At 43.4% G+C, this 27,710-nt stretch overlaps 1 protein-coding gene across 1 annotated transcript in view; it reads right to left on the bottom strand.

The window, feature by feature from the left end:
• Positions 1-27,710, bottom strand: part of Cap (Cbl-associated protein) — a 146,136-nt gene that overhangs the window by 26,029 nt on the left and 92,397 nt on the right. Inside the window, exons 10-23 of the mRNA XM_076897231.1 lie at positions 25,365-25,567; positions 24,860-25,055; positions 24,125-24,223; positions 23,534-23,673; positions 22,338-22,410; positions 21,764-21,799; positions 19,283-19,427; positions 18,776-18,881; positions 17,257-17,289; positions 16,087-16,200; positions 14,289-14,335; positions 13,586-13,755; positions 7,523-12,445; positions 6,683-6,742 (exon numbers count right to left, since the gene is read on the bottom strand). Coding sequence (XP_076753346.1) covers positions 6,683-6,742; positions 7,523-12,445; positions 13,586-13,755; positions 14,289-14,335; positions 16,087-16,200; positions 17,257-17,289; positions 18,776-18,881; positions 19,283-19,427; positions 21,764-21,799; positions 22,338-22,410; positions 23,534-23,673; positions 24,125-24,223; positions 24,860-25,055; positions 25,365-25,567 — 6,345 coding nt within the window. The remainder of the gene's footprint in view (positions 1-6,682; positions 6,743-7,522; positions 12,446-13,585; positions 13,756-14,288; positions 14,336-16,086; positions 16,201-17,256; positions 17,290-18,775; positions 18,882-19,282; positions 19,428-21,763; positions 21,800-22,337; positions 22,411-23,533; positions 23,674-24,124; positions 24,224-24,859; positions 25,056-25,364; positions 25,568-27,710) is intronic.

The following is a 27,710-nucleotide window of genomic DNA, read 5'->3' as shown; positions in this document are numbered from 1 at the left end:
TGAAACTCGCGCGGGAATCCAACTGGAAACTTTTGTTTTAACTTTTGTTTCGACATTTTTCAGCTGCTCTGCTCGACGAAAGTTTTCCTTCCCTTTGTTCGAGGCTGCGCAGGTTCGTGCGGCCAGTTTGTAAATTTCGATGTTTCCCTCGCTTCTTTTTCTGCGCTCGCGATTCTGAAAATCTATTTTAAATCGTACGTGACTTCAGAGTTACGTGGGCGAGGACTCGAGACGCGAAGATTCGAAGCACGCGAGCCTTTCAAGGCTTTCGAGAATTTCGAGTCTATTTCAGTTTCGAAACAATCGTCGAGCTTCTTTGTATCTCGTACGCGAGAAGTTCAACGTGTATTAGGAATTTTTTGTCAGTATCCCTCGAAGAGTCTTCCCGAGACGCGTTTTCGATTTTCTCTCGCGAGCAGTGGCAGTCAAAAATCGCAAGGACGCGTCGCGAAAAAGGCGAACGTTTAAATTTAGAAATGACGCGCTGGAATCCGACGTTCCATCGGGATTATCTTATTTCCACTGGCTGCCAGTGTGGTAATCGGTGTGCCCAACTTCTGAACCGCGGTTATATCTTACGCCTCGCGCAATTTTCCAACTAATTACTCGTTTAATACGAGCGTGGCACGAGAGAGCACGTCGGACGTTTCGTTCGCGATTTTCACGATATTTTCATATTTCACGCGGAGCCGCGCGTTCCGTCACGAAACTCGAGGCACGAACGCGCCAGGACCCGATAATTGAAATTTCCAATCGGTAAACAATTCTCGCGGATTATGCAATCACAGAAATTTCGCGTCATCGAACGATAACCACCACATTCGCGCCGCTGTCCCACTGAAAACGAGCGTCGAGCGTGCTTTAAAAAGGACAGCCGCGTCGCTTTCCTCGGCTTCCGACGTGCGACCACCGTTTCAACGTTTCTCAGAGCTAAACGCGTTATTAAACGTCGCTCGGAAATCGCGACACTGGCACTGCGTTTATTGGAAAGCGGCCAATTCGAAACAAACTCGTTGGACGCTGAGGCGACGATTGTAGGTAAAAATGTCGCCAGGACGGCGACTCTCGATGGCGTAAACGCTTCTCGAAGATTAGATAACGCTCTTGTACACAGAATCGATATCGTCGTGATAAGCTTACCATTTTACGGCTCGCGCTACGACGATTTCAATAAAGAGGAAAGACGAGCGTAACGCGCGTATGCGTGCTTGATACGCATGGCCAAGGTCCGCGTCGATGTTTGCACGTGTGGACGTCGTTCTTTGCGCGAATGCTCGCGAGTGACGTTTCAAAAATTGCAGGGGATTTAAATCGTCGAGGCATTGCGGTGTTGCAAGTGTCGCATCTGTTTTTGATACACAAATACGCGTGGTGAGATCATTTTTATACCGCCTTCGAATATTACAAATGGTGCTTGCGCGGAGGTTTCATTTTATTCCTTTATTAGTTAAAGGAAAGCAACTTTGTTTAATTTGAAATAATAAAATTTTTCTATAATATGGATCTTTTTATTTTTTAAAATTTTGTGGCTCGAAGAGTTAACTCGTTGCGCTTGGAATTATATTTTATTTTTTTGACCGATTACCTTCTGTTTTTATTTGAAACTTATGTCGAAGGGACAGTTCTACGATTTATTGCAATTAAATGTAATATCCTAACATCTTCTAGCGATCGAGAAATTTTATTTTAATGGAAAATTTCAGGGAAACATGCGTTTCTCAAAAAACTGCGATGGAATAAGTTTAACCTCAGTAACTACACCCAATAATTATGTCACTATCTCTATCACAGTTTTAATTTTCTCTATGGTTAATTTCTTCGTGAATATAATCGATCTCGTTCTCCCAACAATTCCAAATCAAATTCATCTTCACTCCAACTAATTTCACTTCTGACATCCACCTTTCGCAGAGTTTCAACACTCGAAATCGGTTAATAGAAAATTCAAGTCGTCGCGTGAAATTTTGTGGCGACTGGAAAAACCTACTCTCGAGCGCAGATGGTTAAATGTAACTCTAAAAATATTGTTGCACAGGCGTCTCTCGAATAGCACAGTTAATCAGCTCCCTGTCATTCGATGCCAATGATTAATACAATTTTCGCGATAACGCTCCGTGCTACTCGAAACCGTGCAATTTGAGACCCAGCCAGTTTTCCTCGTAAACCGACGACACGTACACATATACATAACCACTGTGCGATCGAGTTCATTTTTAACAGTGACATTCGTGACCTCGTGTAATTCGAATTCCGTGTTACACGAGGGTTGTCGCAATTTTGAACCTTGCTATTCGCTGCTTCGTGCGGTTCAGGTGCCACGCTATTCGAGGGATGCCTGTAATTTATATTTATGGAACTTATATGCTCGAAACATATATTCAAACCAAGTTATAATTAGTTATTTTTGAAAAGTCCCAATTTCTGTTTATTACTTTTTCTGATCAACTTCTTAACCAGAAGGGATTGAGGCGTTAAAGGGTTGCTAGAAAACTTAGTTTATCTCTTCATGTTTTACTTCAATAGTTATTGACGTATCATAAACCCAAGAAATAGCCAATTAAGGCTCCCAATTAGGTCAAGTAGCCTCGAATCGGTTATCTTAACGGTTGTGTTTTGTGGTCCTACCCCTATCAAATGGTAGCGACCACCACCATCTTGGAATCAAAGTAGCTCGCGGATTGGCTCACTGCTGAACTTCGAGACTGTATATAAGTTTACATTTTGTAAATAAAAGCAGTGTCAAATTATACTAAGATTAACTAAGGCGACTGAATATATCAAAGAGTTGGATTTATTGAAAACTCTTCCTTCCTTTGGCACTCATCAACCCTTAACCTCATCAACCCCACGCGTATTTTTTTTTTATTCACCAGAGTCACAGTCGAGTCACGCGACAAAGAACGTGCAAATTGTTAACATCGCTGCTTTGCAGGTAACGCGAACGATAAATCTGAAATTGCATCGTGCATTATGCAGTTTAATATCGCCCCGTCGAACGCGTCGCGCAAATATTCAGGAAACGCGTTTCATAAAACGTCTGCTAATTATTAGGTATTCGAAAGGAATTTCATTGTACTTTGTACGTTCCAGATATTATTTCGCGTCGCTATCGCGATTAAAACGATTAATAGAATCGTACTCGAATCTGAGCCAATAACAAACGTTATCAATTATCTTTGATAAAAAGAAAGAAACGAAAGAAATTAGTTATAGCGAATTTTTTATACTTTCCGGATAGAATCTATCTCTGCTCAAATTCCATGGACGAAACATCAAGGAAGACGCTATTTCCTCCTACGAAGCGAGTTGTAGCTCTATTTTTGCTTGGCAGGCGCTAGAGATTTTCAGAAATCGCCTGTCTCCACGTCACACGTGTTTTATTTCGATGACAGGAAACGTGGTTTCTTAAAATTAGCTCCAATTAACATAGAACTCGAACCGTGCACTGTCTTGACTTTAGAGCGGCGATTGCTCGCCTCGATGAATACGTAATTCCTCGACTTCCTCGTTTAAAAAAAAGACGTTTCGATTAGCAGAGTTCGCCTCGAAATAACACTTTAGTTCCGCGAGACTGCTTCAAATATCCCTCGTACAGTGAATATAAGTTTGTTACCTTCGTCTCGAATAAAATTCATCTCTTTTTTTCGAATAAAATATCCACAAAAACGCGTGCTTCGAAATAACTGTGTCAAAAAAGTAGCCACTTAAACTCTCGCGTCCCTTCGTTCAGCTTGCTGATAAAATTCTTTCGAATTTAATGACAAAATTTCGACTGAAAGGGTTTCTTGCGCAGAGTCAATTTCATTTCTCAGCGATCTCGCAGTCGATATCTCGTCGAAACTTTTCTAACTCGCAGTTAGCTCGACTTCTAATGCAACTTCCGGCGTCTGGCGTTGGCTGCGGGTGACAAACTTGGCAATTCGTCGATTGCTCGTCGAATGGAACGAGGCTCCCTCTTTCAGAGCGGTTAAACGTTCGCCATACTAATCAACTAACGGAATGATAAGAGGCGACCGTTATTGTGCACCCGATTGCCCTCCTTTCCTTTCTATTGCCTGCATTAATGCACGTGTTAACGCGTTCCGCGATCTGATCGAACCATCCCAAGCATTATTCCTCCAATTGTTCTTGGATTAATTATGGCAGCCGCTTGCGAAGCGGTCGAGCTCGAGGAATTCGTGCAGACTTCGAAACGAAGCTCGCGAGTTCTTCTTTTTGTCAATTGTCGAGAATACTCCAAACTTTAGGCGTATTGTGTGTGAGTTGACGAAAAGACAAGAGAATGCATGGAAATCTGAATGAAACGATCGAGAAAGGTCGACGAATGATGCGTAGAAGAAGCACCAATTCAGTTTAAGAAATGCAACGGTGTACCACAGTTTAATAAAAATATGAAGAATGTTATTATTGCGTTTTGATTGCTTTTGAGGGGATGTAGGAAGTATAAGAAGTATAGTAAATAATGCGTAACGATAGTTATCGGAGAAACCACTCATCGTTAGTGGAAAGTTCCGTGGACGCGTAAACGTTCTTTATGGAAGAATAACAAAGAAAACTTATCTGTTTTCACAGCGAAAAAATGTCGTTTCAATATTTATCGTATCTAGCCGTATCTCATTGTGCGTCTTTAGACAAATATAGTCGAGATAACAGTACACTAAATGTGTTTGCAATTTTCATCAAGCGATACATAGACTGGCGACGCGTAATTCTTGCTGTCCGTTTACGTATCGCAGCTCGTGATTTATGTAACGAGTGTATTTACTTTCTTTCGACGAAAGTTTAATGGAACTTTCGCGTTGCGAATTTTTTCTTTGGCATCGAGATAGATTTCGAGATCAACGGGCACCTGTTTGAAATTCGAATTTACTCGATGGACTAGTTAGAACGCGCATTTGTGCGATGCATGCGATACGTGTAACCGATGGAAAAGATCTTTGAATTAAAAATTCGTGAAACATGCATCAAAGTATTTTTACATCATCGCTAATGGATTCTCTACTTTTAGAAGATAACAGAGAAATTTTACAGCAACGAACGTTTGCTTTTCTGTTAAACCTTTGCACCCTGAATTACTTTTCAATTTCGTTGCCAACAACTATCTGTTTCTTTTTATGTTTACTCGTGTCGAATCACATTCGACGAAGGGGTGCAAAGGGTTAAAAGTGTTCGAATGTCATGGACTTTTGGAGAAATCCAATCGAGAAGGGCCATGGACTTCTCAAAGTTTCAAACAACGCGATGGCGCTTCTCGATTTCTATGTTTCAAAGTCCTACGCAGCGCCATGACGCCTCTCAACTTTTATGTCTGAAAGATCCAAGCAGAGCAATGGTGGTTCCTAATTTCTATGTTTGAAAGTTCCAAGCACCGCGATGGAACTTCTCGATTTCTACGTCTCAAAGTTCCAAGCATCGCGATGGAAATTCTCAATTTCTACGTCTCAAAGTTCCAAGCATTGCGATGGAACTTCTCAATTTCTACGTCTCAAAGTTCCAAGCATCGCGATGGAAATTCTCGATTTCTACGTCTAAAAGTTCCAAGCATCGCGATGGAACTTCTCAATTTCTACGTCTCAAAGTTCCAAGCATCGCGATGGAACTTTTCAATTTCTACGTCTCAAAGTTCCAAGCATCGCGATGGAACTTCTCAATTTCTACGTTCGAAAGTTCTAAGCATCGCGATGGCACTTTTCAATTTTGAAAGCTTCAAAGGTCCAAGCAACGCGATAGCGCTTCTCAATTCCTATGTCTCAAAGATCCAAGCAGCGCCATGACGCTTCTCAATTTTTACGTCTCAAAGATCTAAGCAACGTGATGGCGCTTCTCAATTTTTATATCTTAAAGTCCAAAGAAACGCGATGACTTCTCAATTTATATATCTGAAAATTCCAAATAGCGTGATGGTGCTTTTCAATTTCTACGTCTCAAAGATCCAAGCGCCATGATGGTGCTACTTTTTTTATTTATCAACAAAGAATCTTGCGTTATTAGTGTGTTCTTCTTACGATTGTCCAGCGTACAGTCAACTCGATTCTTCTCATCGAATAGACACGACACCTTTAAACAACGCTGAACAAGAGGAGCGCAATCGCGTTGTCTGCCACTCAAACGGTTAATACCATATCAGCAACAATTAATATCCACACGTGCACTATGCAAATTTCGTTCGACAATATTAATGCACACCTTTCGATGAAATATAAAAACACGAATTCTTAGCTGAAAAATTTCACTGATCATGCACGTGCAATTTGCTGGCCGCGAACGCAGCTACGACTCGCGCAGCCTTTTCGTACCATTTTTTCGTAACCGAATCCGTGCTCGATTCGTTGCGAAACGATCTCGCACGGATTCCCTGCTGACACGTAAACGGCTGGGTTCCGTGTCGTGCACAACGAGCAAATTTCATGCTCTGTTTCGTTCGAACAGCCGTGCGCCGCGGAAATAATTCGAGCAGCCTCGAACAAACGAAAAAAAAAAAAAAGGCTGCGATCGATCTGCTTAAAAGCTACGGGTTGCTTTCGCGGAACGTCTTGCGATAAATTCGTTACGAACGAGAGAAAAGAGAAAAACGCGAAAAAATTGGAGCGCGACTGAACGCGAGCAAGGAAAAAAGGAATCGCGATCCCGGCGGAACGAAATCGAAGTGGAATAAAAAGAAATGATTAGCGTATAGCGTTACCTTGGCAGTCGTCTTTGTAGTGTTGAGATTTGGGCGGCGGCGGGGGTGCGTTCGAGTATTCTATGGATGAGCCGAAACAAAAAAGAAAAAAAAATCAAAATAATAATTAACCGCACTGTGATCACCGCGAAATAATGAATCGCTCAGCAACGTAGGTTTCGCTGTGAACGTTCGACGCTGTCTTGGGTTAATCGAACGCACTCTTGCTCGGCATCGATCGATATTGGTGTTCCGGAACGAGCCACTTTTCCAGCGATGCGTTCGAAAGAAAACGAATTAGTCGATCAGTTAGCACGTTCAACACTGTTCAAGCGACTCACGGTAGGCGTTAATCAGATACGCAAAAAGTTTGGCGTCCCGATCGAATCGCTTCGAATCGATCACCTTCCTCCGTCACATTTTTACGCGACAACTCTGTGGCTTCCAATTGAAAATATTAAAAAACATTCAACTGTTATTTAACGGACCGTTGCTTTCCATTTGAAATCAAAGCAGTAATCCTCCTCGAAATGTTTATCGCGATAGAATAGCAACCTCGCGAGTTATCACGATTATTTTTATTCCCATAATTAAATCTTGCAAGTTTAACGCTTCAATGCTTCCAACGGAATATCTACAAATTTTCAAACTTCGACTAACGACTTAAAACTCGATACCTTTCGTACCTTATTGCCAATGAAAAGGAATAATTCTGTTCAGCGACAGGTATGCAACCCTCGTTTCTCGTGATCGATCGAAATCGATAGAAAAAGTCGACTTCGCGATCCAGAAAAAGAAATAGAGAGAGAGAAGTGTCCCAATAAAAACAGGAGCAGCTTTAACGATTGTGAAATTTCAGACCTTCGAAGGTGACGGTAGGTCGAGCGGTGTAGACCGGAATCGGCGACCACCAAGGCGTGGTTTTTCGTCGAGCGCTTGGCGAAGATGGCGGACGGGGTGGTTGGTACCTGAACCTTGGCCTGTGCTTGTCAGGATCGAACGGTTGATCGACGAACGCGTCAGTCTGTTTCAGAATCGACGAGAGTCCTCTCGAAGAGGCGCCGCGCACTTTGCCCACCGCTCTGTTCCGCTCTTCAGCCTCGTTGCTCGCGAAACTCTTCTCACCCTTCGTCGAGGGCTGTCTGCCAGCGAGATCCGGCGGCGAGGACAACGAACGCGTGTTGTCTCGTCTGCTGGGATATCTGTGCGCCACCCAGCGACCAGCCAAATAAGGCGCGATGTCGCGCAGCTCGTGAACATCCGGCGACGAGGTGAACATCTCGCCCAGAATCGAGGTCTTCCTGCTGGCGAAGCTTTCGAACTTCTTTCGCATGCGTCCCACAGGTTTCTTCGCCTCCAGCTCTCTGGTCTCTGCTCTCCTGGCCACAGCATTGGTAGCAGTCGACGTGATCGACGAGGTGTCCTTCAATTCAGCTGTCTTACTGATCACGTCGATGTGTGGCATCGACAGGTCCTCTCGTCTGAGAGGCACGCGTGGAATCGGTGGCGACTCGCCCCTGCGACGGGCTCTGCCTCTGCGAGGCTCGTACTTCCGGCGCAGCCAAGCCACGTCCGCGAACTCGTGCGGTCTCAATTTACCCTCGTCCACCTTCTTCAGCAGACTCCTCGTCAGCTCTGGATCGCTGCGAAACCTCTTCAGCACTGGTACCACTTTTGCCCTGCTGCCACGAAGTTCCTCTGCGCTTTCGAACCTCGCTCTGAGTCGTCTCACCGTGCCATTTCTCACGAGTTTCAGGTAGGCTCGCCAGTATCTGTCTGGATCAGGTGAAGAGCTGCGCAACCAGACGCTTTCGAGGCTGCACGAAGAATTGGATCGCGTGGTCGAGCGACTGACGCTACGCGTGTCCACCTGTCGAGCTGGGCTGCTTTCCTTCCTCTTCGTCGCTACTTTTGGCGACATCGATCGCGTCCTGCTTCCTGACAGTGTCGCGAACCTTGCTGACTCTGTCTCGCCGAACAGCTCGCTGAGGTTCGCGAAACTTTGCGAGGATGACAGTCTTATAGGCTTTGGTTGGTTCGTACCGCGGTTCGAAGGGCTTTCTTTCCTTTCGACGTTCTCGAAGAACTCGATCTTGGTTGGAACGTCCTGAGACTCGATGCTGCGTTGAATCACTGTTTTCACTGACGTGTCAGAGCTCTCTGTTGTGCTGTCCCTCTCGCTGCCTGAATTAGGGTAGACGATTTTCGTTTGAGCAGTCGTGTCTGGTATCGCGATCGCCAAAAGGGGTGGTTTCTTCGACCATTCCTCCAGCACGCTCTCCACTCGCTGTCTGTCAGCTAGACTCTTGTCGTTTGGCGTTAGAACCAACAGGAAGTCGTTCTTCTCTTTGCTTCTCGATGGATCCTCGCCACTGCACGTGTCCAGGGAGTAGCAGCTCCTGGGCGATGTGCTGGCTACGCTGGGGGCTACTCCAGGTGTTTTTCTAGCTGCAAGCGCAGCTGCGATGCTACCGCGAGTTTCTCGAGGCGCCAGTGGCATCGACAGCCTCCTCATCTGAGAAACTTTGTCTAAAACTTCCTTTCCAAGAGTCACTGAGAGCCTCTTCTTCTCCAGTTCGCTCATCGTTGGAGGGGCTGGGATTGCTTTGAGGGATTCAGACTTCTCGACAGTCTTCCCGCGACCAATAGAGTCGCTTCTTTTCAATGTCGACTCTGGACGATCGAGTTTCTGCTCGTCGTGATCCGACGTGATCATCGAGTGACATCGAACGTGAAGTCCTCTCGCGTCGTCTCGAGCGACAGCGATTGAATTAGTTTGAGCTGGAACGACGATCTCGTATTTCGACAATGGATCGATTTTATCTGGTTCTTTCGACTTTTCTTCTTTTCGATCATCGACGTCAGAGCCCAGTTTCCATGACGTTGAAGCTGCAGGCTTTTGCAGATTGTCGCTACCGTAGATCTCGTTTAACTGCCTCTTCAAGGTGGCCACTTGTTCGATCGACAGGCTGCTCCAAAATTTCTTGCTACCCCCAAGGTTCCTCTGCAACGACGGCTGATCTGAGGGATCAGTTCTTCCGCTCTCCTCAGCGCTCCTTGCTTTCTTCAGCATCGAGCTCGCCACGTTCATCACAGACGTCCCGCGCCAAAGCGGTTTGTACGTGTCCTTCCTCGACGCGATCTCCCTTCTTCTGGACGATTCTAATTCGCTCGCCTCCGTCTGCAGCTTCTTGAATCGTTGAATGATATTCTCAACAGAACGCTCCTTGCATCTCAGACCGCGATCACCGTGCCATTTAAACTTGCCAACGTCCTTCGCGCTGAATAGAAAGTCCTTGTCCCTCTGCACCGCCTTCAGCTTTCCGTACAGCGCGTTCAGCTCGACTTCAGCCTTCTCCTGCGACCTCGCCTTCCTCCATCGATCGTAATCGATAATTCCTTCCTGTCTGGTCCTTGCTCGCAAGTCGCTGGAAGAAAACGTCCTCTCCAGTTCAGCCAGTCTTTCGAGGCTGGAATAAAAATCGTGCAGCTCCTTGTACCTCTCTGAGCGTCTTCTGTCGTGCAACATCTCGAGCACGTATCGATGGTAGTCCTCTCGATCGGTTGGAGACCAGCAAAGGGAGCTCGTGCTTCTGGTTAACGATAAATTCGAGTCGAACCTCGATCTCGTGCCCTCGTCAGCCTCGCCAGCGCTCCTTGCTCTGGCTTTTCGCACGATTATCGTCGCAGGACCTTCAGATTTCTCCTGTTTCACGGTGCGTATGCGACGACAAGCAGGTGATCTGACAGGGGACGGCGAACAAGCGCGAGACGACGACTGCTTCGAGTCTGAACGCTCTGACAGAGTCTTCAAGGGTGGCTCGCTCGAGCTTCTCTCTTTTAAACGAGTCTTCGTTGACTCAGGACTCAGATCGCGCAAGGTCGTCGACGATCCGAAGTCGTGGATCCCTGACAGGCTGTCGAACTTGCTGACCTTCCTGAAGATCGATCTACCAGGCCAACTGACGCCATATGGGCTGGAACTTCGCGAGGAAACGCTCTCGCGTTCCCAATTCTTGAACTTGGAGTTCGACACTGGTCGCTTGCTGGCTAAATAAACGCCAAGGGATTTCAAAGACGGCTCTGATTTGCTGCTCTCTCTCACGTTCTCCTGGTAGATCCTCGCTCGTTCGCTGACGATCGAACGACCCCTCGACGGGACGTTCTCGCTTGAAGCAGTCGAAGAGATCGATCGTAGGAAGAGGCTTTGAAAGAACGTGTCAGAGCGCGTCGCTTCTCGATGCTTCTTGATCTGCTCGATGGTCAACGAGGACGATCTCTCGTCGCAATTCGAGGTCCTCTGCCTAATGTTTGGTTCCTCGTTCTCGATGTTACTGTTCGCACCCTGCTCGCTGTCCAGATCTGTTTCCTGCTCGTTTGTGAGCCTCTTCGTCCTTGCAACACGACCGTTCTTGTCCTTTCGTGGCTTCTTCTTGGCTTCTAATTTCTTCTCGCTCGAATTGGGATTGAACTGTATGGTCTCTGGCCTTCTTATGGGCGACTTGACGATTGTTCGTGGTCTTTGAGGTCTCTTCTTGATCGACTCGCTAATAGCCTCAGAGGAAGACGTCAACTCTCTGCTGGAACTTATCCTGTCAGCTCGCCTGATTGTCGACCACGGTTTCTTAGCGTCAGTTAAAACCTGCCTGCGCACTGTCGATGGCGATGAAGCTGTCGACGAGGACTTCAAAGAAGACGCTATCGATTTTCCCGCCACGTCCAACGGTTTTCGCAGGATCTCCTGGCCCTTTGAAGACACAGCCACCACTACTTTCAACGATTTATCCTGCTGGCTTCTCTGTCTACCACTGCTCAACGCTGACGAGTACATCGCAGTCGAGCTTTTAACCACAGTTCCCGATGGCAGCGTCGTAGTTTCGACGCCCTTCGTCTCCTTCTCCCTGCACTTCAGCGAGTGCTTCCTGCTCTCCACGGAGGAAAGATCAAAAGCAGACCTGGCGAGCCGTCTGGAAGACTCTTCCTGCTCCTTCCTCGTCAGACGCCCTCTGACGTTGCTCTTTCTCAACTGAGACGCTGGTTGACAGCTACCACTGCCAGCGTGCAACTTCTCTCTGGACTTAGTCAAGTCTGTAGCCAAACACCTCGAACTCGTCCTCCTCGTCGCAGTCGATTTATCGTCAGGTGTTCGTTTTATATCCTGCCTCGTCGAATGTTCGTAGCCTCTCCAAGGAGTGACAGCAGCTGTGCGAACTCGTGCCATGGAACTTTTCTCTGTGTCTGGCGAACTTCGCGACGCCCAGGCCTCTGGTTTCTTCTTGCTCGTAGAAATAGTGGTGGAAAGTTTCGATCGTGGTAATGTGGGAATATCAGAAGACAGTCGAAACACGCTCGAGCTCTCGCGACTCTTCTTGTGCCTGTCTGAGTCCTTGCTGGGCAACCTGTCCCTCGAGGATCGAACGCTGGACGGGTCGTCCGTGAAACACTGTTTGTGCCTCGACTTCAAGGACTGGCTGTCCACTGTTGGACGTTTCGCGTTCGACGCGTACAGCTCGAGGGTTCTGCTGTTCCTCGAGGACTGCCTTCGCGGCGGGGATGGCGGCCTCGAGAGAGTCCTGTGCGGACGATCGTTGGAATTCACGTCTCTGGGGTTCTTGGGCTTGACGAGAGCTCGAGCGTCCATTCTTCGAGTTGCTGTTCGACTGGTGGACGATCGATCGTCTCGCGACACGGTCGAAGACGACGCGATCGTCTTGGCGTTCTTCCTGTGCACACGGATCCGCGTCAACGTGGACGAGATCGGAAAATACTCGACCGCCGTGTCGTCTGTGGACAAAGTGGTGATTGGTTCGTTTTCGCGGGTGCTGCGTTTCGAAGGATTGCGTGCCGTGTTTCGTGGAACCCTGTCACCAGAAAAAACCTTGAAGAAAAGAGTCTCTTTGAAGCTGGTGATGGCTGCTGTTAAATATTCTTTTTTTTCTTTTTTTTTTTTTGCTCTGGTTTTATATTTTATTTTGCTGATTTTATTTTTTGGTTTAATCCAGCGCAGCGTGTGAAACGTCAGAAATGTCTTCGTGGTGACGGAAGATCGCTGGTGCAAATCGTATTACTGGGAAGATCGCACACCAATATCGATAGAATTTGCCGAGAAGATATGCGGTGCTGTGTTGTGTAACTTGTAAAGAGCTACGTTGGAAGGAAGAGGAGCTGTCGTGAGGTGGTATGCGTACAAGCTGGACACACGTTTGCTCTGAAGGGGATTACGGTTACGAGTCATGCTTCGTACATTTCACTCGATGCATTATTCAAGCTTGATGAAAATCAAACGGTCTCACTGGCAATTATATCGTCTGGTAACGTCGAGACTCGATTACGTGACGCTTAGAACCGATTCGAAAAGAGAACAACGTTAATGGGATCCGTTCGAAGCGGTGTAACAAGCTGTTGCGAGCGTAAAAGTTACGAGGATTATCCGCGTTACGTCGATGCTTTTGTATGAGATCGTTGCGCGAGTAAATTGCGCGAGCAATGAGAACGATCTGACGCGATACAGTCGAGGGGTGTTCTCTGAATCTTGACGGGAATTCTCGCGACGCCAAGCGTTGCCTCAAAGCTCAGAATCATTCGATGGAAAGAGCACGAACTATCCAAATAAACGTTCAACGTCATGCTTGAAGGGTGTAATTTCCAATCGAAGCTCGCAGACGAAACGCCAGCTCGATGATGCAACGGCCATGCACATACTTGATTGAAAAAAAAGAAAAACAGCTGATCGTTAGTGGTTGGGCGAAACGAGGTGGAAAAAATTCAGGCAGAGTCGAGCGATTAATTGTAATATGCGCGCATGCCTGTTTGTGTAATTAAATCGAACGAGAGGAAAGTTCACAGAGAATGTAAATAAAAATAGTTTGAAAAATGTGGAAAAGAAAATTGAATTCGCATTTCTTGCTCGCATTTCTTGCTCACCCTTTGGTCGTTCTGGCGCTGGTTTGCGAAGGCCATGAAGGGGCACGTCACCGCCGCTCTGAACTGTCTTGTAGACCAATCTCTGCTCGAATGGGCTCAATGGACTGATATCTTCCTTGCGACGGAACACCAGGGTGGAATCGCTTTCGTAGCCTGATTCCTTGAGCGCGCTAAAGACAAGAAATAACTTCTATGATCTTCAAAACTGTGACGACATATATAATAGATATTATTCAATTTATTAACGCATTGCATGCGGACACGCCATTGAATGGACGTTCGCCAATTTTCAGAAAAATAATATAGTTTTATTTTGTAACTTTCAAACGTTCACTGAACTCTCCAAGAATCTAATTTAGCTAATTAAATAAATTTTTTCGCGTTGTCCATCAATAAATTCAGAGTCAGCGTGTTAATTTGATAATTCACGAATGTTACCAACGCGAAGGAACTCAATTTTCCAAATAAAAGATTCACTGCTATCTGTCGCGTAATTGAAATTACAGTTCTACGCTTTCAAAGCTCGTTTCCTTCCGAACTGCGATCATCACAGCCTCTCCTGTAATATCACAGCTGAGATCACGTTCCCCTGATTTCAACGTTTCTCGTCTGAACTGTGATCACAGCCTCCCGCTTGCAATGCGTTCAAAGCGTCAATTAAGAGGATAACAGAGTACTCTAATTGAATTATGAATCCACTCACTGCGACATGTAAGGTTTCGTTGGACGATTGCCCCGTTGATCGAAAGGCTGGAAAAGAGTAAAGAATATCCACGGTTAAATTCGTCGAGGCTCGTCACTATGGGTCCAATTTAAAACATACACATCATGCGTTCGGTGTTTCTCATCGACGGGTAAAATGCTCGCACATCGAGGAAGGAAATGTTCGATCAACTGCTTAAATGTTCACCTGGATACAAGACCGTCGAGTAACGAACATGGCGATCATACTAATAGCTTGTTCACATGCGACATTCGGCTAATTGCTAAGCGTCGATCAACAACAGGGATCCGCGAACGAGCAAATGAAATGCCAGTGGTCTAGTAAAGTCGATGAGAAGGTATTCAGAAAAGTAGAAGAATAGAAGAAGCTGCTTGAAAAGGAACACCGCGACAAGGATAGCAATCAAAGTCAGTGTTAAAATTAAAGAGATGAGACGCTTCGATCCTAAACACAATAGCGTATCCATACGTTATTGCGTTATAAAGAAAAAAAGACTGCGCAGAAATTCTGGTTCAAGTGGGTCGCGAAATTTACTGCCCATTCACTGGCTACCCCTTTTGCCTTGACGTCTTCACGGCTTTGGGAAGATACGGTGGCAGACGAGAAAAGGGTGGAACGGAATAAACACGATCAGAGAAAGGAACTGAAACGTATAGAAAAGCGATACGTACACATACAACAAACTGCGAAAGAAAAGAGAGGAACTAAAGAGAGAGTGAAAGAAGAAGAAGTACTGGGTGGTATCTTTGCAAGACGTGTAGTCCACTTTGGGGATCGAGATTCGATGCTTGAAAGGGATGAAACATATGTGTAAACGTAGATCATATTCATTGGAATAACTGTTTCTTTTCTATGTACACAGTGTCCATTATTGGCAAAATAGGCATCATTGGATAGCTTGATGATTGGATTCAGTCGTCTGGCAAACAAACGATTCTTCCTCATCTACACTATTGAAAATATCGTACAAACGTGTGAAAGAAAGTTCGCATCAACCCCTAAAGTGGACTCCACGCATTACAAAACACCTGACACGCAAAACGATACGAGAAGATACGCCCAACAGTACAACAGAGACAACGCGACGGAATAGAATAGAAAAGAAGAGAGGAGAACAGAATAAAAGAGCACAGTCGAGTAACAGAGGACAACGTCATCGTGCAATCTACTTGTCGACGATGTTGCAGCCTCTAACCCGTGATACGGCGGACGTCTGAGCGTTGCCAGTGAGGAGAGAGGGTGTTGTCGATGACGGTGACGATAGCATAATGTGATTGGTGCTGGAAATAGAAGAAGACGTAGAAGAAGAAGAAGTGGGCGAGACGCGTTGGTGATGGTGATGATGGTGGTGGTGATGGTGATGGTGGCGATGGCGATGCTGTTCGTCGTTGGTTGCCCGCAGCAGGGTCGACCTGACAGCCGTGCTCGATCTGTCAGCGACGGGCGAGTTCGAGCGGCGCAAGCAACGATCCGGCAGCACGAAGCTCTTCGATCTTCCTTCCAGCATGCCAGCGTGCCAGCCGCGATCGACACGTTCGAGCGGTCGTTCGACGACAGGTCGCGCGAGTCGATCCTTCGTCTCGTCCGTCGCGATTCTGGACGACGGCGCGATCGTCCTCGCGTAGTCGAGCAGATTCGTGCTCGACCACTGCCTCGAGCTGCTCTGCTGGGCCCTGCTCGCCTCGCGGACACCGCCGCGGTGACCCTCGTCCGCGCTCGAACGCGACTTCAGGACCAGCTCGAGCGTTCTCGAGCTGCTGACTGGCGATGCTCTTACATTGCGACTGCTACTCTCTGGTCGATAGGAGAGGCTCAGAGCGCGGTGGCTCAGCTGCGCGTCCCGTAGCTCCTCCATCCCCGTACCCTGGGGATGTCCGTTCTCGTTCAACCACTGTCGACGAGGAGAGAGTCGAGGTACAGTCGTGTGGTCGTCGTAGTCGTCGTGGTCGTTGCGGTTGTCGTCGTCGGCAGGCAGCGTCGTCCAGGGACCAGGAGGAAGACGAGCGTGATCCAGGACCGTCCAGGGTGCACGCGACAAGATACGCAAACACCAAATACACACACACACACGCATGGACATCGATCACGATACATGGCTGGGTTGTTTCGTTGGTGGATCAAGGTTTGTTTGGAGGTGCTCGACCAGGGGTGGCTCGATTCAACGTCTCGCGCGGAGATCGTTTTCAAGGGAGGGGATTATCGTGAATCTTTTTTTTTTGGACGTTCCCATGCATCGTCGCGTGCGTTTACTATTTTTACTGACACACGAAAAGCCAATTGGTGAGACTACTTGGGGTTGTTAGATAGCTTGTCACGGTTTGTTCGAGGGAGAGTGGTGAAAGGGGATGGTGAGAGATTAATGGTGTTGTTGTTAACCCATTGACAGTGTCAGAGAAACTGATGAATGAAAATTGCGAAGAATTCTAGGGCATTCGTGGATATCATGAGTCGAACTTGTGATCTTAATCTTGGACAAAATATAATAATATAATAAGTAGTATATATATACTTAATCTTCAGAACAGTGAAATATTTTTACTGGAAAAATTGATAAAAAATTTGTAAAAACCATATATTCTAAATATGTTTATAATTGCAATCATCGTCAAACAGTAATGGCCACCGTTAATGGGTTAACATTGGCGAAATTCGATTCCACGAAACGAAAAAGGAATTCCCAACTATAATTTCATCGTATATGAGATCAAACAATTCGAAGACCTTGTCGATTTATTTTCGTATGAAATCGAATGATTCTTAATTACAATGCGCGAAATGTTATGCGAGCATCGACGATTAAAATATTGATCTCGCCCGTGAAACGCGTCCAAAATATCAGATAAAGGACAACGAACCAGGAACCGACAGAGAAGAGTAAGTGAAGAGCAGGGGAAGAGATGGAACTGTGGTCCTTATTTAGCTACGATTAAATATAAAAATGGCGTACCCCGTCAAATATGTCCATGACCTCGTCCCACCACTAGAAACATAGAATTAAATATGGCGTTAATCTATGCGCTACTCGTATGTTTGGTTAAAATGACATTAACGTAAAAAAAACTTAACCGAAAGATGAATTCTTTTTCGTGGCCACGTTCCATCCAAAACGCGCGAACCTTTTTTTCTCGCGCAGCGTACGATTCAAGAAACTTTCGCGATAAGAAGTTGGACTTTTGGACGGAAAGTGAGCCACCGTACCTGATCACTAAAAGCAACGCTACAGAAGCTAATTAAAAGAAAGAAACAGTAACGAATGCGCGTGATAAAATATCGAGAAGCATGGACGAGATTGCGTGCGCTCGATGCCTCTGAACACATGGAAATTGTTCTTTTTTTTTTTTTTTTTCTTTTTTCTTACGCTCGAAAGAAACGTGACGTTCGATCGTGACGAAAGGACACGCCAGCAAAATAAGCGTCGACAAAACCAAGTAAGAAACAAAACATTTGGCAAGTTGATTTCAATCGTTCGATTAATCGTTACCTTCCTTCTCGTCCGTGTGACAGAAGTCGGCTAGAAGCAAAGCCATTTCAAACGATCAAGTTCGAGACAGACTGTGTGAGGGAAGCTCTACGCGCATACGTACCGTGTGTATCGTCGCGATCGATAACTGCGACGACGGTCGCATCAGCGTATGTTAATCAAAGGCCATCGTTGATTAGAATTCGCGAGAAAGCGCGTCAGACTGTCCGCCTAACTTTCGATTCGACCGATCGAGCGGATTTTACGTTGTTTCTCGACCAACAGGGAAAAAATCGACGAAGTAACGCGTCGCAAGGTAGTTGGCGTTTGCAAAGATCGAGTTTTCATTTTTCATTACGATCGAAAAGCGCTGGAGAGCGCCATAGCGCTTCTGAATTTTTACGTTTCAACGCTCTAAGCAGCGCGATGAAGCTTCTCAATTTTCACGTTTCAAAGTACCAAGCGTCGCGATGGCACTTCTCGATTTTTACATCTCAAAGTTCCAAGCAACGCGTTGGCGTTTCTCAGTTTCTACATCTCAAAGTTCTAAGCAATGCGATGGGGCTTCTTAATTTTGAAAATTTCAAAGTCCCATGTAGTACGATGGCGCTTCTTAATTTTTAAATCTCAAAGTTCCAAGCAACGCGTTGGCGTTTCTCAGTTTCTACATCTCAAAGTTCTAAGCAATGCGATGGGGCTTCTTAATTTTGAAAATTTCAAAGTCCCATGCATGGCGCTTCTTAATTTTTAGATCTCAAATTTTCGAGCAGCACGATGGTATTTCTTAATTTTTACATTTGAAACTTGCAAGCAGTGCGTTGGCGCTTCTTAATGTTCGATCCCTTCCCTGTCGAACGATCAAGAAATAAATCTGTACTTCGCGAATATGGTTTTTATCAAAGTATCGTAAATTTTTAACGGGGGATGTTTTGGAGGGAAACTCGTGTCAAAGACTAAGATTGCGAACAAATAGATTACGTTTCGAGAATGTAATTAATTTGCACACCTCTTTGGCTTCCTTTTCGGCAATCGACGATCGTCCAGGTTCGTAATCTTCGATGCGACCAGGCTGATTTTTATAAACCTCTGAAGTGTATCTCAGAGTTCCATTTCTACAATAGAAAATAAAAAGAGAATTGTTACACAATAAGAATAAGTAATTAACTGGGAGAAACATGAGAATTGTAACTATTTTATAAAAAATATGGAGCAGCTTTTATTTTCTTCTTCTCTTTTAGTTTCTTCAACCCTTGGAAAACAATTGCAGAAACGGATGCACGAAATCACTTAAGTAAATTAAAATAAAACGAATTCCAAATTGATAATGAAATTATCCCCTTGTCTATTAATCAATAGTTTAAATTTCACACGTTACATAAATGTTTTACACCAAATCAATTGTTCATCATCCATTTTCAGTCTAACATCTCAGTCGCAAACATCTATCGATCTTCGAATCTTTTATGATTATCTTTTAATTAATAAATTATAAATATTGAAATTCGTTTCTTACTTTCTGGGCATAGTCGACGTGGAGAAGTCATTTTCCTTGTTGCGTAGACGTCGACGACTGTCGAACGTCGCTGAACGATCCGCGTAAAAACGATGTTCCGGTTCGCTCAAATATCCGCTGCCAGTTCCGTAACCGTATCTGGTGCCTGTAAAAAAAGACAATTCGTTTTGTTAGAACGTGAAACCGTTGGCGCGCGTGGAGACGTGTTAAAAATTCTACTCTGTTTATCCGTCACCAGCAAAACGCAAAAAACAAAAATGTTTAGATCGCGATACATCTCGCACCAATGAAACTTTGAGCGAACCTCCGGAAAGCTCTTGCTACCGATCGTTAAATGTAACAGGCGATCTGGTAGTTTTAATGGATAAGTAGCGCGCTTTGTTAAGCTGCATTTAACAAAATGAATTCTTCGTTAGAGCTACCACTCATTTTTACTCTTCCACAATATTGGTACTTTATATCCACCCCTTTGGCAAATTTGATTCACCCTTTGACAAATGAAAATTCACTCTATCGCAAATCAGGCTCTACTATTTAATTAAGATTTCATCTGATTTGCAAGAGAGTGAATTTCATTCGAAAAGGGCTGTATTCGATTCAAAAAAGTGTGAATTTGATTTGAAAAGAGGGTGAACTTGAAGTGCGAATATTTTAATATTTAATAGAACACAAATGGTGCGTGAAAATGATAAAAAGTCAACGAAAAATAGGTCGAGTTTAAGGATGCCTCGTCACGACACCCTATCTCGCTGACCTCCATTTGTACCACGAATTACGACCCACCCTTTACTCTAAAAACCAGGTTAATTAACGTACAAACTAAAACAAGATGACTCGAAGCTCTCGAGGATCGCAATCACCTAGATGTTATCACCATCGTAACTTTCAATTTTAAGCTGTGCCTTTTTTAAGCTAAATTCGTCGCGTTCCTCGATAATTGCGCGCGTTACAAGTCGCGTGCAGTTATCAAGGGTTGCTCTGTACGTGGAGCTCGTGCACGATGTAAATTCGTCGACTATCTCTCAATAATTTAGGAGTAGCCACGATATTTGTAAAACGTTTGAGTAATTCTTAGAAAACAGCCCAATTTATGTGAAAATTTTGCTAATTCTTAACCCTTTGACTACTGCTGACGATTTAAAGACGCTTAGAAAACTTGTGCTTGTGGTACTGTGGTTGCTTGAAAAACTTGAGCTTCTGACATTGTAAGCGCTTGAAAAACTTGGGTTTGTGATACTGTAGAGGCTTGGAAAACTTGCGCTTGTGATACTGTAGAGGTTTGAAGACCTCACGCTTAGAAAATTTGCGCTTGAGGTACTTTAGACGCTTAGAAAACTTGCGCTTGTGATACTGTAGAAGCTTGAAAACCTCACACTTAGAAAATTTGCGTTTGTGATACTTTAGACGCTTAGAAAACTTACGCTTGAGATACTTTAGACGCTTAGAAAACTTGCGCTTGTGATACTGTAGAGGCTTGAAAACCTCGCGCTTAGAAAACTTGCGCTTGAGATACTTTAGACGCTTAGAAAACTTGCGCTGATGATACTTTAGGCTTAAAATTTGAGCCTGTGACATTGTAGGCGTTTGGAGAACTCGCGCTTATAATAATGTAGGCGCTTGGAAAACTTGCGTTGATAATACTTTAGGCACTAAAAAAACTTAAGTTTGCAATACTGTAGATGCTTGGAAAACTTGCGTTTGTGATATTACAGGCGCTTAGAAAACTTGCGCTGATGATACTTTAGACTTAAAATTTGAGCCTGTGACATTGCAGGCGTTTAGAGAACTCGCGCTTGGAAAACTTGCACTTGTGATATTGCAGACGCCTAAAAGCACATAGAAAAATTCCAATGCAACAATGCAGAATGCAAAGAAATGAATAATATTGTTTCAGTATTTCAATTATTCGAATATACTATCACAGTAAATGCATAGTAAGTCCATCACGAACGAACTTCTACCAGTACGACGCGGTTTGTTCGTCTCAAATTCTACCGTAGTCAAAGGGTTAAACTTCAATCTGTACACAGAATAAAAATTTATATTTCATAAAGAGGAAATGTTCCGCGTCGAGCCTCTGTACACGGTGTACGGAAACGATTGATCAACGAAAGAAAAGGGTAAAAGGGAAACGATTGATTACTGGCGTTAATCGATGGCAGGATGTTAAATAAAGACAGGAACACTCGTTGTACGCGCACGATCCTCGTGCTCGAATCAGGTTAGTTATTGTTACTTTCACGCACGGGCGATTAGCATAGTTTGAAATCAAATCAAATCGAATCGAATCGGCACGGCTGTCTGCCGTTACGTAAATCGTTGGTACGTTCAGCGCACACTGTGTTCGTTTTCAGCGTTAAAACAGCGCGATCGACCGAAGAAGATGGCCGTTGTCGCGACCGTTGTCAGTTTCTAAGCTTGCTCTATTATTAGTACTCGTTTATGTTGCGATTCGTTCGATTCGTTGGACCGTTTATTCACCTCTTCTTGGTTTGTAACGAATGGTTACGTAGTCATCTGAAAATGAGATTGGACATTAATCTCATGCTCCTACGATTCATCAACTACTTCATACAATTATGTTCATTTTCTTTATATTTTCTGGATAGAATCTCTTTTAGACACTTTCTGTTAAGTCAACTACAGTTCGTAGCAGCAAGTTAAACGAGAGAAACATCTTCGTCTTTGCTTTAACATCGACGAGCAAAGGCACTTTACTTCAATTTGGTAGAATGAAAGTCTACATTAAAGTTCATTTGTAGAACATTAAAATGCTATTCGTAATACACGATCGAGTGAATTAATAAAAACGTTACGCGAAAGTGAAGTGTATTCTGAATTAGAAAATCGTTTCTCGACGACAGACGTTAATGAGAAGAAGAGCCAATTCGGATTAAACATTCTTAATACATTCGTTAGACTAGTCAAACAAAAAAAAAAAACAAAAAGTGAGTAAATATTGTCGAGCACACGTTGATAATATTAATTGCCATTGCAGTTCTCGATTGTGTCGCGTAAGCGTCGAAGCAATACAGTATTTGCCACACAAACTCACCGCTTCTGTCAGCTCGATGCAACGAGTCGTACATTTTCTTATACCATTTTGTCTGATTAGTCTCCTTGACTTCCTAAAATATTTGTTCCCAGTCAAACACAACGTAGCCGTGAAAGGAGTTCATTAATTGAAACACAAAAGCTACTGAAAACCTCCAATCCGTTTAATCGTTTTATTCTTTTTAATGACAATAACAGCTCCAAGTGTGTTACGTGTAATTGAACGCAATGATTTTAATAAAAGAATTATGCGAATAATCTATGTTCTGTAGAACTGGTTTAGTAATGAGCTTTTAATGAATTTTTACAGTATTAGTGCTTACCAGTTTAGATTGCAAAATAAAATAAGAGATAACGAATTGATTCTAATTATTGTATTGCATCGTTGAACTTTGATGAAAAGTACCGATCAATGTCCATGAATAATATTTCTAACCAATTCTGTTTCCATTAATGATCAAGCATTGTTATTTGGCAATTAATAATGTGTATGCTTAAATAATTGCAACGGTACACGGCGAGTTAAGTTTAATTATTGTTAACCCTTTGCACTCGAGGGCTTCAGAGCTATTTAAAATTGATTACAAATAACATAGTGAAATAGAAATTAATTTGAATACTTTTAAATGAAAATAAAATAAATTAAGATATACTGAAACGATTTTTATGTATTGCTGTCTCAAGAATATAATTAAATATTATAATTCAGAAATTTAATAAATTGTAATTCAAATATAAATGTAAAATACTTAAGATAATATGAATTTCAATTAATTAAATGATCGAATAAGCACTTTTTCAATTGAAAAATTTTCAAAATTATTTCAATTGAGAATAATTCTATTTAATTTTTGTTAAAAATCGCCACTTCGCTCGAAGCAACTTCAAGTGTTCCACGAAAAAGTGATGTGCACAATTAAGAACTGTTTCAAAAATAAATCATGAAGCTGACGATGTATAGCAAGTGTTTCGCGTGACAACAAAATGTCAAAGTTTCACTGACAAAAGTCACTGGCACCTGTGCAACCCTGGCACTTTCCCTTTCGAGCGCAAAGGGTTAACACGAAGAAAACCAGTAGAAAGTAAGAAAGCTGTTAATCCTCGGTTTAATCGTTCGTTAATTGGTCATACTGGATTAATTGGTCATTGATCGTGTTAATGAAAACCGCACACTTTCCACTGAGACTCTTCACCTACCGATCTCAGAACGAGAGGAATACCCTCCTTAGTCGTTGGGCCGATGCCCTCGAATTTACGGGGACCCAAATCGGCCATCTTCTTCGGCGGTTCATTTTCCGTTTCCGGCTCGCTCTCGTACTCTTTCTTCACGGTGTAGACTGAGCGGACATCAGTTTAATTTCACAATGCGGCAACCGTGAAATTCGCCGAACGAAACTTCCGTTAACAGTTTATTATCGTTTCACGCTCGACAACGATCGAATCGTGAGAATTCGACGCGCGATCGATTTGTAAATCGGATCTCTCTTCGAGAATAAGTGGTTCCGCATACGAATCCGTGTAACGGAGTTCACGGACGCGATAATTTCTAATTATTATTCACGAATATGAAGGTCAACCCTTTGCACTCGAGGGTTCCTCGAGGGAGGAAATAATTTCGATCCAAAACTCAATTTCAAGGACAAAAACAAATAGCAATAATTTCATTTATTCTGTCAGGAAATTAGGAAAGAGATTTGTTGAGGAAAATTTGGTTTACTTGATTGTAAAAAGAGACTGTTGCTTCTTATTTCGAGTGCAAAGGGTTAAATCTCAGACAGTTGTACTCACTGATCTCGCCTGGACTAATTATCGGCTTCTCGTCGCTCGTAGGACGTTTTATCGATTCGCTTTCTTCCAGGTAGGCTGCTCCTTTTGGTAACTGTCCTTCTAAAGTTGTGCCAAACAGTGATTGTTTAAAATATAACAGATGCTCGAGTAAAAGTTTGTTAGTTTTATGGAAATGATTTTAGTCAACCCGTTCGAGGCCCAATGCACACCGTGTATGTGTGATTTTTCAGAGCAAGACGATCTACGACACACCGTTGCGTATTTTAAAGCTAAACTTGTTAAGTTTACTTATTAAAACTAATAACAGGATGAGAAATTGTTATTGCAAGCAATCTGTTCTGCGAAAAATAATTAATATAAACGAAAAAAATGTTCACTCTTGGCGATGTTAATTTGATGGTACACGGTAAGATGTACTTAAATGATTTTTATGTATCTTCTTAAGAATATAATTTGAAAAATTAATAAACTGTAATTCAAATCGAGATGTAGGATATTCAAGACGATATGAATTTTAATTAATTAAATTATCGAGTAAGTACGTTTAATATTAATTTTAAGGGAAATTTAATAGTGAATTGAGTATGCGTAACTTGAGCACGATGGTCTCTAAAAAAAATGTCCCTGAATGTATGACGAACAAAGTAACAGCTCGAAATGAAATAATCTCAAGATTACATTTCGCTACATCTCATCATTTCTGTTTATATCGATTTATTTCGTACGCTCGCTCACCTCTCGCTTTCTGCAGCAGCGTTATGGTCGGATTCTGAGCACGTGGCAAACGGGGCGTTGAAGTTAATGAATTTAATCCCTGCGACGGTGCTGAGTGCGAATTGACAATTCGCGAGCTGCTGCTCTCGTAACTGCTTCGTGATATTTCCTTCTTTTCCGTTTCCGCCTCCCAGGGTGGCGGAGTTTCCTCTGCAGTCTGCAAATGAAACGCGACTAATAAGGCAACATTGAAACAACTTCGTCCTCTTCTACTCTACTTCTTCCATGCGTATCTTACTTCAACAGAAAGTAAACAATTTTATACATTTATATAAATCCTCGCAATTTTTTACGCGTCTATTTTCAACAATAACGATAACGATAACACAAGTACACGATCCATCACGTTTGAACTAACGTCTTCGATACTATCAGTGTAAAGTTTCGACCAAAGTGGCGAACTATTAACAGTCGATTTAAGTTTGAGAGGAGAAAACGATGGCTGAGTGAATTCTCGAGGACTCACCTCCTGCTGCGCTATCTTTTTTCGACTCAAAACGGGACTTTCGAACTGAACAGGGCGGAATTCCTTTTTCTCGGGAACTGGACTGGCTCCAGCGCTGGAAGGCGTCCAGACTGGAGGAATTCCGGCATCCTTTTGAGGGTCCTTCCGCTCGGGGCTTGGCTCCTTTGGGGTTGGCTGTGGCTCACTTCCAGGTGACCAAACGCCTGGCGATAAACAGTTCTACCATTAATCTACGCTCTCTTGCGCTTCTCACTGACCATTCCGTGAAAAAATTCCACATTGACAACGCCAAACTTGATGTTAGCTTATTCACTGATCGTTAAGTCACAATTGACACATCTCGTGTCTCAAGCCACTGCAAAGTTTCATTGCAAAATGAAGAGTGCAAGGAAACTTGTGATGTAAACCCTTTAAAAATCGAATCTCTGTTTCGTTGTACGTCGACACACTTCTGTCGATAATTACAGCTGTTGTATTGCAGTTAAAATTGTAGAATGCGCGTCACGAGCGAAATTATTTAATCGTAAATCGTGTCCAGAACGTGTTAGACAGTGTTTCGTAGCGATAATTCGATAACACTGGATGTTAGCATTCGAATATTAGTAACAGCAACTTTCTGAACACAAGTTCGATGTCTTCGCGTTTTCTTTGGATTATGAATATTCGTACAACTTCATACTTTCGCGATATAATCGAAGACACAGAATATGTGCTTTTTTTCTACGAAACGAGCGAAGCAATCTTCGATGAGAAGCAACGTTACGCAAGCACCGATGTACCAGCGGCTCTGGTTCGCGTTACGTTTTATTATTTTACGTAACATCGCGTACAAAAGCCCCACTGTCTTGCCTCGTCGATTATCGAATCGAGTTTCGAGTAAACAACGCGAGAGACGAGTCGAGGCACGAGGAAGCTGCGTTGCTTCGGGTCTTTGCACTTGCGAGAGCAGACGCAACCGGCCAGGCCACGTGAACTCGATAATTCCAAAGCCAAAATCAACAATTCCGTGGCCGCGAGGGGTCTGTTAATCTTGGCTCGCGAGAACCGTGCCTTTCGCGCCGATTTCTCGCTCCATTACGTCGATCCCATCGCCAAATGCCGCCGGAAGCAATTTTTGGGCCAGCGCGCTGGTAATTATCCGCCTGTTTGCTCCCCATCGCGCGATCTTGAAACGCAACGCTAACTGCCACAGCTTTGTTCGAGAAAAATTTGCTTCTACCTTGTGCTGAGAGTATTGGAATTAAAATATTGATCTTACTTTGCTTCGATCTTGCTTTAACGCTAGACTCATGGATTGGGCCAATTTGACTAAGAATTTAAGTATTATTTTTTACGTAATGAAATAGATGTAATGTTCTATGACCAACTCTCCGCTAATATTGATAATACGATAGAAATTCTTTGAGATTCATTATGTCTTAAATAACTTAATCGTACTCCTTAAATTTCAACTCTTCTAACTGCCTGTACTCGCTAATTTAATTGCCCTCTGCCCCTTTGGCTGACCACTGACCATTGTGCATTCACCCTCGAACATATAAATACTCAACATTTTCGCCATAAGCTCAGATTTCTGTAATTAATACTAGCTGTGCCAGAATAAAAGCTTTCTACAATCTCTTAACACTTGTTGCTTAAAAATTCCTAAAAACTCCCCTCTGCAGACCCTTTTTTCGCATTATCAACTGTGGTATCTCTATTTTTATGCTTAGAATTCGATTGGGCTGGTAAAATGATTCAACGGTTGATCGCTTTAAACGCGTGAAATTTATGGCTCAGATAAAGAAAGTTCTAATCAGAATTCTAAAAACAACTGACGCGTCCACGTTCGTGGTCGATCTTATCGGTTAATTAGTTAGCTGGGGCTAAAAAGGGTTCTATTCGCTCGCCACTTTCGTCGTTACGATTTGTACGTCACGCGTGAACAGCACACTTTCAGTGAAACAATATCATTTTATAAGATGAATTTTTCGCAACAGAAATTTCGACCATCAAAGTAATTTCGCTATTTGTTTGCAAAAGGTATTTCGATTGATATATGTATTTTCTATCCAATTACGTAGATGTTATTATGGGAAGAATCGATCATCAAAGTAATCTCGATGTTTGTTTGTAAAAGGTATCTAATTACGCAATTGCCATTACGAGAAGGATCAAAAATGCTTTCTTTCGCTAAAAAGAAAAGCTAATTCAAATAAAGAACAACCAATCAGATAATGACTGAAATGAAGAACTACGTGATAACAAAATTCAAATAGAGAAGGAAACCAATAAAAACCGTCAAGTTCAAGCGTCACGCACTAATAAGAATCTTTCTACTAAATGTAATAAACATTACAAATATAC

Source organism: Xylocopa sonorina, chromosome 6 (assembly GCF_050948175.1).
Source record: "Xylocopa sonorina isolate GNS202 chromosome 6, iyXylSono1_principal, whole genome shotgun sequence".
Lineage (NCBI taxonomy): Eukaryota > Metazoa > Arthropoda > Insecta > Hymenoptera > Apidae > Xylocopa > Xylocopa sonorina.
This window is presented reverse-complemented; position numbering and strand designations above follow the sequence as displayed.